The sequence below is a fragment of the Elephantulus edwardii genome, unplaced genomic scaffold (genome assembly GCF_000299155.1).
Source record: "Elephantulus edwardii isolate Elephantulus edwardi_28Jun2011 unplaced genomic scaffold, EleEdw1.0 scaffold00154, whole genome shotgun sequence".
NCBI lineage: Eukaryota > Metazoa > Chordata > Mammalia > Macroscelidea > Macroscelididae > Elephantulus > Elephantulus edwardii.
The window spans coordinates 1396460-1410270 of NW_006399904.1; the positions used below are offsets into that span (position 1 = coordinate 1396460).

Sequence of the window (13811 nt, forward strand, 5' to 3'; positions counted from 1 at the left end):
TTGCTAAAATTATTTATAATCTTGGGAAGCTCTCCTTGTCAGAAGGCAGGAGCATGGTGGTGGGAGTGCAGGAATCGTGGCATGCTTTTCGAGTGGATTGCTTTTCTGGGAATGTGTTTGACGTGCAGGTTTGCTCTGTCCCTGGAGTGAGGCTAGCCAGCCTGGGCCTAGGGTTTGAACCAGGAGGCGGCCTTAAGCTGAAGCCTGTGACAGTGATGTGCCAATCATGGTAATGGGCACCCATGGTGGACAGTGTTGTCTGGAGCTTCCCGACTAAATCAAGCCTGGAAGCAGGAGCGGCATCCAGTTCCAAAATGGCTTGCCTCCGGAAACTCTATGTATGAACAGTGCTCAGGCTGTTCATTCATAGGGTCGCTATGAGTAGTCTACGAGTCGACGGCATTAAACAACAACAACAAACAATTATAATTTATTTATAATGATATCATGATATATTATTACAAGTTATTTATAATTGTTGTAGTTGTTGTGTGCCGTTGAGTCACTTGGAACTCATAGCAACACTTTGTACAACAGCCTTAAACCTTACTCGCCTCTTGCTAACGTAAAAATATGGAATGCTGTACATATAACCTTGTAGTCTAACATTTTATAATTACTTGATTACTTCAGGGTACGATCTCACAATTAAAATGTATCATAATGAAGTTGATTATCATAGTATACATATTGGTCCAGAAACTTGGTGGTGGTGGCATTTAGAAGGGTGTAGGGAGTGAAAAATGTTAACAATGTTGTGTTTATAAAATTATTTCCTCACTACAAACATGAAAATCAATACAATCTTCATTAAATTGGAGACAACATGCTTGGACTGTTTAAATAGCACAAAACTGAATCATACATAATTTCTACTTTTATTTTACAAAGATTGAGCAAGCTACACTTTTTATTCTTAGCTAAAAGCTAAGGTTAAAGCAATGAAAAAAATATATATAAAATCTGTACCCAAACTATCATAATCTAATGTTCCAGTACTTTGGATAATAAATGCAGGATTATGGGGAAATAACATTATTTCAAAAAAGGAAAACCTGACTAATACTGTAGTTGGTCACAGACATATTCCTCAAAGTCTAGCAACCTGCGGTTGAATTCAACTCAAATGAGTTCTAGCCTACTAAGACATTGCACAATTATGCCAGGGATGTGAGAAACTGCATATAATGGGCTGTTGTTACTGTTATTAAGATCCTGTTGTTAAGTGTTATTAAGTGCTTTTGAGTCATAGATGACTCACAGTGACCCTATGAACGAAAAACCTAGACATTTGCATAACTTTCATCATTTCACTAAGTTATAGAGTTTCCATAGGCAAGCTATTTCAGAAGTGGATGCCACTCTTGCTGCCAACTCTATTTTTTTCTGGGAGCTCCACCAAACACTGTCCATCATGGGTAACCATTATCACATTTGATAAATAAGTGTCACAGTCTTTTGCATCACAGCAACCACGAGTTACCTCTGAACAACAAATGGCCAGAGCAGACTATTAGGATTAAATAGAAAGAATGCTTCTCTCCTGTTGTGGTAAAGATGAATATTTTATGAGAGTGATAGCATTAAAACTAATTTTTAATTGATGGAAATGTAAACATTTTTTCGTTTAAGAGTAAACACACACACACACACACACAGAGAGAGAGAGAGAGAGAGAGAGAGAGAATATGAAAAGCAAGATTTTTCAGATGTCAAATGTAGAAAATAGTCTGGTTTAACCAATACTCAGTTGATTAAGGATAAGTTTTGATAACTGAGTTACAGTGTTCTATGGTAGATGAACTCATTCAAGTCTGAAAAAACAGATTGACACTGTATAATATGTTCTGTATATACAAAGAGAGTCAGTAAAAAGTCTTTTACTTATCATATATAAAATAATCATGTATTTTCTTTGAAAATGCTTTATAAATTTTTTCAGGATGAAATTTAAGATATAGGAAGGGTATCCAAAGATCTGTAGTAGAATGTCATTTCCCATGTAGAGTTTTTGCAACACCTTCTTACCAAGCACACTTCAAGTCAACTGATGTGTTTGCTTTTCACATTGACTTTTCATTCTATACTGTGAGAATGCCTTTCATTTTATCACAGTATCTTGCTAAATTAAATAAATGCTGCAGTGTTAGCTGAAAAGTTGGCTTTTCTAGCCATTGCATTTGCCCCCTCTATTCTTCAGCTACCTTAAATGAGACATAAAGTCTTGCAAATCATCAACACCTTTGGGACTAGGACAAGAGAGGAAGTGATTTCCACACTGGGCAGCAAGACTTGAGGGAGACCTTGGTGAAAGCTAGATCAGAGCAAGACCCAAGTGGTGATACCTGGTGATGGAGATGGAGAGGTTGTGGCAATGCTGTGAAGACACTGAAGCAACATGTGGCCTAAGGCTTCTTGCATTTGTGCTGGGCACATTAAAGATTTTGTTATTCTTGCCAAATGCTTGAAGAACAAGCAGACTTATAATTGCTCTGAGGTAATGGATGATTGAGGAAACCAGAGGCTTCCTGATTTATGTGTCTGAACTGAACTTTTACTAATTAAGAAATTATATTTTCCCATTAATTTGGCTTGGGACTGCTGGACTAACCCTGAATTTGTATTATGAAATCTTCTTTGCCTCTCCTATTCCACAATCTGTTTCCCTAATAAATCCCATTCTTGGTACCACAACTGTGAGTAAACTGTGAGTCAATGACTAGTATTGAACTCAGTGGTTGGTGGAAAAAGGTGAAGGAGCATGGGGTTTGGCATGTCTGACACAGCAGCTATCTGTTTGCTGCTAGGACTATTATTGATGGCAACAGTTCCCTATTATGAAGTAGGGAGAAGTCAGACTCTGCCACCCCTATGTTGTATTGGTTCCTTTAATAATAAGAAAGTTTAAAGAAGAAAGTTAAAAATCAGACTCCATAGATTTTCAGCAAGTACTCTGCATTATGATATTATTTCACATATTTTTTCATTCTGTAATTATGATGCTGGGAGATGTGCTATCTGTATGTCAGGTATCACCAGGGTCAGGTGAACAAGTTTCAGTGGAGCTTCTAGGCTCAAGTAGAATAGGAAGGAAGGAAGGACAACTGATCCATTACGAATCACAACAGAGCATGGGCTAAATTACTGCCTTTGGAGACATCATTGTTTGTTCTGATAAATGTCATAGAGACAGTACTGATCCATGGCTGGCTCACGGGTTTCAGAGCTGTGAATTTTACAGGAGAAGACTGTCCAACTTACTTCCACAGAAAAACTAGTGGTTTTAAACTGTATGAATTTAGTTTGGCAGCACAACTCCTTACCTCTAGGACATAATTAGCAAAGATCAATCACCAGAATAGATATTTTGATTGGTGAAATAGAGAGCCAAAAAAGGTATAGGAGATGCTTGGTATTAGTACAATATCTGCAAAGACAGACTCAAACATACCCAACATGTATGAGGATGATGCCAGACCAGCAATACTCTATTCTATTGTACAGAAGATCCCCATGGGTAGAGTTGTCTCTATAATAGCTATCTATTTGTCTGTAATTATAGAACAAGCAAAATTTTTCTGCCAAAATTGACTATAACAGTTCTCTGTTATTAAGATTTTCAGATATTTAGACTATTTATAATTGTTTTTTAATTCTGTAATATATTTTCAGAAATTAAAATTGCAATAGCTTTGTGGAATTCTAATCAACTCAAAGCTGACCTTCCAACAGGTTTTTAGAGGTAATAAATTCTATGGGAGGAAAATGCCCCTCTCTTTCCCATGCAGCAAGTGATGGATTTGAACTGTGCATCTTTTGGCAGCATAAATCCCTACCACTAAACCACCTGAGTTTTCTCTGCTCCATTACAATAGAAATACTTTTCTTTATCATTCAATAAAAGATTATTTTTATATAAAAGTAAGTAATGGTGGTAAATTAGTGGAACATTATTGAGTATTTATGAGTAAAATTAATTTTTCTCAAAACGAATTAACAGACTACATCAAGGCTCTTACTTCTAATATTTAATGCAAAAAATAAAAATTTACACCTTCTTATAAATATTATGAATTATTTGTTATAAAAATGAGACATTTTGAAACATGTTCCTCTATCCTTAAATGAGAATAATATTTTCCAAGATATTTATATGATTCTGAGTTGACTTCGTAATTTATTTGAATTTGAGAAAGTTAATTTTCTGATCATAACTCCATAAGTACACTTACTCATTCTTTCATTTTCTAACCAGGAATTTTCTTCTAAAAAAACAAGTTAATGTTAGATGCTGTCTTGTTGAGCACAATTTACAGCAACCTTATAAACAACATACCTGAACCCTATTTATTACTATGCCATCCTCACAATCTCTGACATGCTCAAGCCCATTGTGACAGTCAGAGTGTTAATCCACTGGGTTGACCTTTTCAAGTGTGACGTCCTTCTCCAAGGAATAGCCTTTCCTAGCAACGTGCACAAAGCATGTGAGATGAAACCTCATCATCCTTGCTTCCGAATAGCACCCTTGTGGCCCCTTCTCCATGATATTAATTTTTCTTTCAACAGTCCATTAAGTACTCTCCTCCAACAGATAAACTCAAAGATATAAATACTGCCATCTTTACTGTCCCGCTCTCATCAGGATAGCAAATGATTGAAAAGATAATGGTCTGGATCAATTGAACTTAGTCCTCAAATAATTTCTTCAGTAATTTGGAGAGGTCCATGACCATATTCCTAGTGCAATACATCTCCTCATTCCCTAACTGTTGGAACACAGTGTACTGATTGTGGGTACAAGTAAGATGAAGTAATTTAAGATGAAGTCATTGACCGTTTCAATTATTTGATCTAGTGGTGAGAAATTTCGTTTTCTTGATGTTGAGATGCAATATTTATTGATAGCTGCATTTTTCATCTTCTGCAATAAGTGTTTCAAGTCCTCCTCACTTCCAGCAAGCAAGTTTATGTCATCTGCATAAAGTAAGCTAGTTATGCGTCTTCCTCCAATGCTGATGCCACATTCTTCTTCAGAGTCCAGCTTCTTGAATATTTTGCTCAGCATACAGGTTGAATAGGTATGGCAAAAGGATAAAATCCTGACACACTCCTTTATTAACTTTAAACCATGTAGTATTCCCTTGTACTGTTCACACAGCTTTGTGGTCTAGGAATAAGTTTCGCATGAGCACAATTAAGTGTTGTAAGAATTCCATTCTTCTCACTATTAGCTTTAACATGTTATGATCCACAAATTCAATTATCTGCATAGTAAATAAAGCACAAATAGACCTCCTTTTGGCATTCTTTACTCTCAGTCAGGATCCATGTGACATCAATTATGATATCCCTGATGCCTTGACTTCTAAATTCAGCTTGAATTACTGGCAGTTTCCCATCAATATACATCTTTGAATGATCCTAAGCAGTATTTTGCTTGCAGGCAATACAAATATTGTTTGATAATTACCACATTCTTTTGGATCAGCTTTCTTGGGATTGGAACAAATATGGAACCCTTGCAGTTAGTCAGCCAGGCAGCTGTCCTCCAAATTTCCTGACATAGACTGGTAAGTATGTTCAGAGCTTCATCTGCCATTTGAAACATGTTCATTTGTATCCTGTCAATTTCTGGAGCTTTATTTTTGCCAGTTCTTTCATTAGAACTTGAATGTCTTCCTTACCATTGGCTCCTGATCATATGGTGGTTGTTGTTTACCATCAAGTAAGAACCACCCATAGCTGAACCTCCTGTGAGTTTTCAGAGGCAGTTCACATGGGAGGAGATTGCCCATCCTTCTCCTGCAGAGTAGCTAACGGCCTTGAACTGTATGCCTTTAGGATTGCAGCACAGCTTCTTGCCCCTGTGTCACCATATTTCAGTGCCAGACAGTTATTTTTGGTACCGTGATCCTGTGTATTCTTTCCACCTCCTTTGATGCTTTAACTTGATAAATGCTTGAGTTCTTTTACCTTGATAAATACTTGAGTTCCTCCCTTTTTATTACACAATTCTGGGTCTCTGCATATTCCATTCTATTAGTTTTGTTTGTCTTCTCTTGCTACCCTTTGATATCTTCTACTCAGCTATTTTATTTCAATATCTTTTGGCTTCTTGGTGCTCTTGTGTAATTTTCAGGGTCTCATCTGAAATCCATTTTACTTTTTCTTTCCTCTTTTGTTTATGTAAGTGAACTTTTGCCTTCTTTGTGGATGATATCATTGATGTCCTCCCACAACTCATTTGGTCTTTGATAGTTGGTGCTCAATATTTCAAACTATTTTTAAAAACATTTTTAAATTCAAGTGAGATAGACTCAAGATCATCTTTTATTTCTCATAAATGTGTTTCAAGATCAAAATTTCAGAGACAAAGAACTTTTTCCAAAACAGCCAAAGAGAGAAAACCTTCCCTAGAGCTATCACCTGGGATTCAGACTTTAAGCCTCCTAAGCTATAATACTTATCTGTCCATTTTTTGTACTGGGACTATGTATTGCTAATTCCTTTGTTAAATGGATATCTTTTATTTTGTCTGCTTATCATTGTTCTATTAGTACAGCACTTGTGTTTCAGTTTGCTATACTGAGGTAACTTCTGGGGGTTGTGATACTAAAGCCGGTACCACCAGTGTGCTAAATACCAAAGGATATTTTAGTCAAGTCAAGACAGATGAGGTAGAAGGGTTGTTCATCCCCTTTGAAATATCAGGACTCTGAAAAGACCTAAGACAGTACAGGAACACAGATAGTTATAGATTGAAAGTAAAACAAAATGAGGAGAAATTGCATCAAAGATCCTTCAATAGTAGAAGCATGTGATGCACAAAGTATGAATGTAGAAAACTAGAAATTTTGTAAAATTAAATGAAACACATAAACATTGACATTCTAGGCATTAGTGAGATGAGATGGATTGGCTTTGGTCACTTTGAATCTGAGAATCACATGATGTTCTATGGCTGGAATGGAAAACACAGGAAGAATGGTGTTGCATTTACATTTGGAAAAAAAAATCAAGTTCTAGCCTGATAAAAGCAAGGGTTACTAGGAAATCCTGTCATAAAATGATATTGTTCTTAATAACATCCAGATTAAAAACAAAATTGTTGATTTTTGATCAGTCAAATTCAGTCTAGGATGTGAGGGACCCTAACAAGAATAAGTCTGAAGCAAAAGATTAAGTTCAGGTCTCATTAGATTTTAAGATATACATAAGTAACCCCATAATAAAAATCTACAAAAGTCATTGCCTGCAATATGAAATTCCCTTGCAAAGCAATCAGTGTTTTTGCCATATAATTTTATTCTGTAATTTTTCACCTCAGAATAAATCCAACATTTTCATTTTTATCTTCTTTTTTCCCATCCATGAGAAACTGATGTTTTAAATGGAAAATAAATGTTGGCAATGAAGTGGGTTTTATGTTAGAAAAAAAACAAACAAAAAACTTCTATAAAGCTACTATCTGGAGTTCTCTAGAAAAAAGAATCCAATGCAAAATAAATACACTTAGTCAAGAATGAGAGTAGAGATGCAAGAAATTAGTGTTGGTTTCATAAAGTGTGAAGTAACAAAGGAAGGCCATTTTGAATGTTGTCGTTTTGAAAAACTGGTCTAGAATTTAGGTGAAGTTTAACAAAACAATATAGGATTTTAGGGAAGTAAAAACTCTGACTGTTTCCTAATTTCTAATTTTTTAATTTTGGTTCATATACTTAATGATTTTCATTTTATTCAGGTTATAAAACCTATACAGTAATTATATTCAAAGAAATAGATACTGTTCTTATTCCAAATTTCTTTGCAATCTTGCCTTACACATAATTAATTGCAAGAATTATTTCTGAGGAAAATAAGAATATGAACTCTCTTTGATTATGCTAAATCAGAATCACTGAAGAGAATCTAATTCTTTCATAGCACATGCAGAATTGTAAAGGATATTTTTTAGACTCTTCCTTAAAACTCTTCTACTTTGATAGAACTCACACGCTCTTGTGTACTTTGATTGAAAGATTTTTAGAAAGTAAATGATAGGAAAAAAAAACAACAAAACAACTCAATATTTTAAGTATATTGACAATTACTTAAATGTGAAAGAAATTCTTACCAAATTCCTTCGGTACAGTTATGGAGTAGAGGCATATTTGACCAGCTGTGTAATTGTGAGGGTAATTTGGTGACAAAACAACCCCTTCAGATCCAGTGTACTGCCCTCCACAGGGAGCTGGTGGGAAAAAAATCAAGTAAATGTCATGCTCGGCCATCACCATACAGCCTGTAATGGGTATCACCTTTATATATTAAGATAAATGAGTGCGTGGATATGAAAACTTAAGATTTGTTTTACATGGCAGTCACAAGTAATATAATAATGAAAATAAATATTTACCAGGTTGGAATAAAAACTATTGAACTCAGGATAATGATCTAATGTTATTTTTGAGAACTTTCCCAGGCATGATGAAACAAAAATGCTAACAGCTGTAAACAGCTATAATAATAATAAACTGATACCATAAAGATACAAGCTATGAGTCTTTGTTGACTCAGAAATAATTGTATTTCTGTAAAAATGCATCCCCCATTATATAGTTGATATTATAATCATATTAAATTCAGAGATACAAAATTATTTGTTTACAATAGTTATATCACTGTCATTGTTGTATGTCGCCCAGCAGAGTTATAGTAGCCCTGTAAGACAGCGTGCAATTATTCCATAGTGTATCTTAGGCTAGAATCTTTACAGGAAAGTATCTCCAGGTCTTTTATCCCACAGTTACTAGCAGTTTAAAACCACCAACTTTTCTTCTATCATCTAGGAACTTAACCATTCCATCATGAATTAATGTGTTATCACTAAAGAACTATAATAAAAGTAGAGTCAGCTCATATCTAACATTTCAAGGAATTAATAATGATCACATTTGCTTTTTAATTTAGTCATCCCATAGATCTAGCTAAAGAACATGTAATTACTGATGTTTTATAATGTATCTTCTTTTAAGTTCAACCTAGAGATGTAGGAATTTAAAACTAGAAAATGAAGAAGAACAAAATAATGCCACGCTATGTACAAAGTTCATTAGATGTATATGTGTATATTGACTGAGTCGGTCTACATTGATATTGACATATCTGAAAGCTAAACATAGATATTTTATATATACAGTGCAAACTCAGCTCATTGCCACCAAGTAAGAGTCATTTCAATGAATATTCAGAGTCTGTGAATAACACAGGAGGAGACTCCTCATCTTTCTTCTTTGGAGTTGCTAGTAGATTTCAACAAAGAGTAATGTTTTTAAGGATATCAGTGGAATCTTCTGTGAGTTTTTGTATGTGTGTGATTTGTTAGTTTTCAAATTACTGATACTTCAAATTTCCATGTTTTATATAAGAAAAGATTCAAGTCTGCTCATCTAGTTTAGAACTAGAAATCACTGAACTGCCAGGCTGTTGACCTGTTAATCACACCATACAATCTCCTGCCTGTACTCCTTCTCTTCAGGAATGTATCTTTACGAATTTAAATTCTGTGAATTTTGTTTTTATGAATGTGTCTTTCTATGGCCTATTTCATCTTAATAAGAAAAGAAAATCTAAGCACTAAAAATGGCAAGTATTAGACTAACATGTTTAATACATTGAATGGTAATTGGTTCACAGTTAATATCCAAATTATGGACAAAACATTTCTTATGAAAGAGTCTACCTCATTTTTTCTCTAAGGAGCAACAGATAGCTTTGAACTGTCAAGTTTTAATACCATCAGGGCTTCTTACAGGAGACACATAACACACTATACTATCCAGCCTTCTTATAAAAGAACATTAAAAGCAGAAAAATTCTCAAAGATGAAAGAAAATTAACATAGCACTTTAAATCCTTTATTACAATTATAAATTGTAGTTTTACCATATATTCTTTCTCAGATTAAAAAAAATGAGCATGAAAACTATATCATGTATTAGACATGAATAAATATATATGAAGCTGAGAAAACAGAATTTTTATTTCTACCAGTAATTACATTGTCTGTGATGCCGAGTTAATCTAAGAAATTAACATAGTATTTCTCATGCTAAACGGTATTGTATTATCTACTTAGCATTGTGCTAAGAGAACTGACTCAGTCCCATCATGACAAATACTGTATAAAACCATTATTGTAGACCGTGTAAGAGGTGGAGAGGGGAGCAGAGTGGTGAGGATAGGAGGGGATGGACTTAATAATAAGGTCACACAATTTCATGGGTGGAAGGAAGGGTGAGTAAAGGAAGAAGAAAGTTCTTGTGTACAAAACAATGTATGTATGCGAACTTTGTAAGCAAACCATTGTGAAATTAAAATTTTATTTTTTAAAAAGTATATTATATTGGAGGCGTGGTAGGTTTGAGGACTCCGAACATTCCTCTAGGTCATATAGCCCTGGTGTACACGTTGCCATACAGCGGTCACTTGTGGTTGCTGTGAGGCTGAACACTGTGACACTGATGTGTCAAGGGTGTTAATGGCTGGTTACCCAATGCAGACAACAGAGTGGGGTGGAGCTCCCTGTTTAAAATAAGCTTGGAAGGAGGAGGGTTGCTATGAGTCGCCTGCGACTCGACGGCACTTAACAACAAACAAAATATTATATTAATGCAATATTGAATAAAAATATTTGCTTACCATTTGATAATAAACATGTTTAATGTGTAATTTCCTGAATGAATTACAAAATATAGCCTCATTCAATGCAGATGGTTATAAGAAAATTGCTTATCTGTTTTGTTTATTGGAATATATGTCTAATATGCAAAAGCAACAGAGTCCAATGAAACAAAATGTAAAACAAAGTATAACATTAGTAAACAAAAGTTATTTTGACTCACAAAAAAGATTTAGGTTGTTTTCATTTCAGTTATAATTTTATAGCTGAACAAAAATCTTTCTGTACAAAATAATCTTTAGGCAAAAGATGAATCATTAAAGGGGTAAAATCATGTTGTATACTTAAAGCAAATAGTTCAAAGAGCACTGCAAATTTATTCCATTTTATATGAACAATTTATTATTGATTCATACACAAAATGTTCTGTTCACTATGACAGATTCTGTATTTCATATGGGAAAGTAAATTCTATTTTATTTATTTGGAATATACTGTTTTTTAATGTAAATTGAGTAACACGAGGATAACTTCATCATCTAATATTTTATCCACCAGGAAAATTATTAAATATAAATTGTCCTTGACTTCCTTGTTGTTCAGACAAGAGAACGTAGTCTAATTAAAATTTTCTTATACAATTACTGCTTTTTCTGCTGTGAAGCAATATCCAAATGTGACTTAAATGCCTTCTATGTCTAAAGTATAATTTTCTTCCAATAGTTGATTCATAAACAAAAGAAATAAAGTACAAACTTCATTATTTTCTTCAGTATGTATTGTTGTTAGTGCCATCAGGATTACTAAGATTCATTGTTATCCTGCGAACAATAGATCTGAACTATGCCCATTTCCACACCATCCTTATAATCTTTGACATATTCAACAATATGGATAGAGTCATTGTGTCAACCCATCATGTTTGAGGGTGTTTTCTTTTCCTGACCTTTCATCTTTTTCTATCATTAAAGTTTCATAATATAGATTCTTATTATAGTTTTTTCATGTTGATCCCTTCACCTATACCCTATGAACACCATATCTGAAATCTGTCCTATCTTGTGCCATCCTCTTCATCTCTGACACACTTGAGAACACTACTACAATCACTGTGTCAATCCTTCTGGTTGAAAGTATTTTTCTCCCTCACCAACCCTCTACCTATCCAAGCATGAGGCCCTTTTTCAAAGAATGGCTTCTCTTAGTAACATGCTCAAAGTATGTGAGATGATGCTTTGTAATTTTTGCCTCCAAAGAGCATTCTGGCTGTATTTTCTCCAAGACATATCTCTGTTATTTTGGCATTCCATGAGATATTCAGTACTCTTCTCCAATAACAAAGGTCAAAAGCATCAATTCTTCTTTTGTAACTTAACTACTCACAAATTGTTGAAATAAAAGAAAATAACTCAGTCTTTTACACAAGATGATATTTTTGTACATTATCATGTCATCTGCATATAACAACAGTTTTACTATCTCTTTACCAATATGGATATCCTTTACTTCCTTCTCTTCTTTTAATGTTGTTGTTGTTGTTGTTGTTGTTGTTGTTTAATGCCGTTGAGTCGTAGACGACTCGTAGCGACCCTATGAACGAACAGCCTGAGCACTGTTCGTACACAGAGTTTCCGGAGGCAAGCCAGTTTGGAAGTAGATGCCTCTCCTGCTTCCAGGCTTGATTTAGTCGGGAAGCTCCAGCCAACACTGTAGCAAATACTTCAATATATATTGAATAAAAGTGGTCATAGTGAGCATCCTTGTCTAGACCATGTTTGTGAGGAAAATGTTTTTAGTCTTTCTCTATTGAGAATGAAATTGTCTATGTTGTGTGGAGTTTTGCTATTTTTTTATTTGTCTATCCTTGAGTATTAAGTATACGTTAAAAAACATACCAGAATAAAAATTTAATATATGCAAATACAGTGCAGATATTGGATAGCTTTTTTAACAATTTTATGTCATTTGGATATCAGATAGAAATTCTTAAGATAATTATCTTTTGCCATATTTAACAATTTTGTGTACAATTTAAACATAAAATTAAGAATTTTCTATTTATCAAGTACTTGCTCTGTTTCAGGCATGAATAAATGTCTTAAGACTATCTCATTTCATTTCAGTAATACTGAGAGGCAATTATTCTTCCCCCAATTTATGTGTTGTCTGAAATGACACTGGAATTATATGATGCAGCAAAAATTAGGATAGAAAGAAAATATTCTTTTAGCACTGCTCTTAAAAAGATAACTTTACACAGGACAAAGGAGAGGATGAACAGTAGACAAACTTTCCAGTAGCATTCTTGCCTCAGCTGGGACTGGGGCTCAGGATCCCACCAAAATAACACAACACATTGGCTCTTTAGTTCTCTGATCTGTCCTGTCCTTGAAATTTGATGACAGTTGGAGATGCCAGTGTTTGCTTTGAAAGCAGATCAAATGTTCTCTTGCTCAAAATATATTCGTTTGTGCTTCTTTCCTCCCATATAAACAAACTGAAATTATTCTCTCATTTATTTTAGTACTTAATAAACTTCAAAAGAATGCCTCCGTAGTTTTCATTTTAAAAAGGAAAAAGCCTTACAACAAAAATCTAAAAATAAACTAATACTTAAACTTAGTCATACAGTTGTTCAATAATATTTTACTTAAGGCATATTTATTTAAGGCATATTCTGACCTTTATAATATTACTTTATAGTCTAATAAAAACAAATTTTCTGAAGCTGAAGAGTTTAAAAAAGTACTAAATATTTCGTTCAAATCTGCACACATACACACACGATGCAGTAATTATTAAATGTAAAATATAATAATAAACAGTAAAATAATTTTAATTATTATTCTAAAAATTTTAAAGGAATGAAATTGCATAGGCACTTTTAATTCTTTCATATTAGTAAGCTAGCAGAAAACAATTTGTATATGAATTATAATTAAGAAGCAGCACATAGGAGCTTTTTAAGGTACGATTTTTCTCCTAAAATTTGATATGATTATTTTAGCAATCTCTATCTGAAGATTATCCAAAAACGACTGGAACAGTACAATAGCAGAGAACTGCCAGAAGTCCAGGCTGGGTTTAGAAGGGGTCGTGGTACTAGTGATATGTAGCTGATGTTAGATGGATCTTAGCTGAAAGCAGA

General features: G+C 34.1%; 1 protein-coding gene across 1 annotated transcript in view; it reads right to left on the reverse strand.

Moving 5' to 3' along the window:
• Positions 1-13811, reverse strand: part of CSMD1 (CUB and Sushi multiple domains 1) — a 2584888-nt gene that overhangs the window by 497087 nt on the left and 2073990 nt on the right. Inside the window, exon 30 of the mRNA XM_006895025.1 lies at positions 8117-8233. Within this exon, the coding sequence (XP_006895087.1) occupies positions 8117-8233 (117 nt within the window). The remainder of the gene's footprint in view (positions 1-8116; positions 8234-13811) is intronic.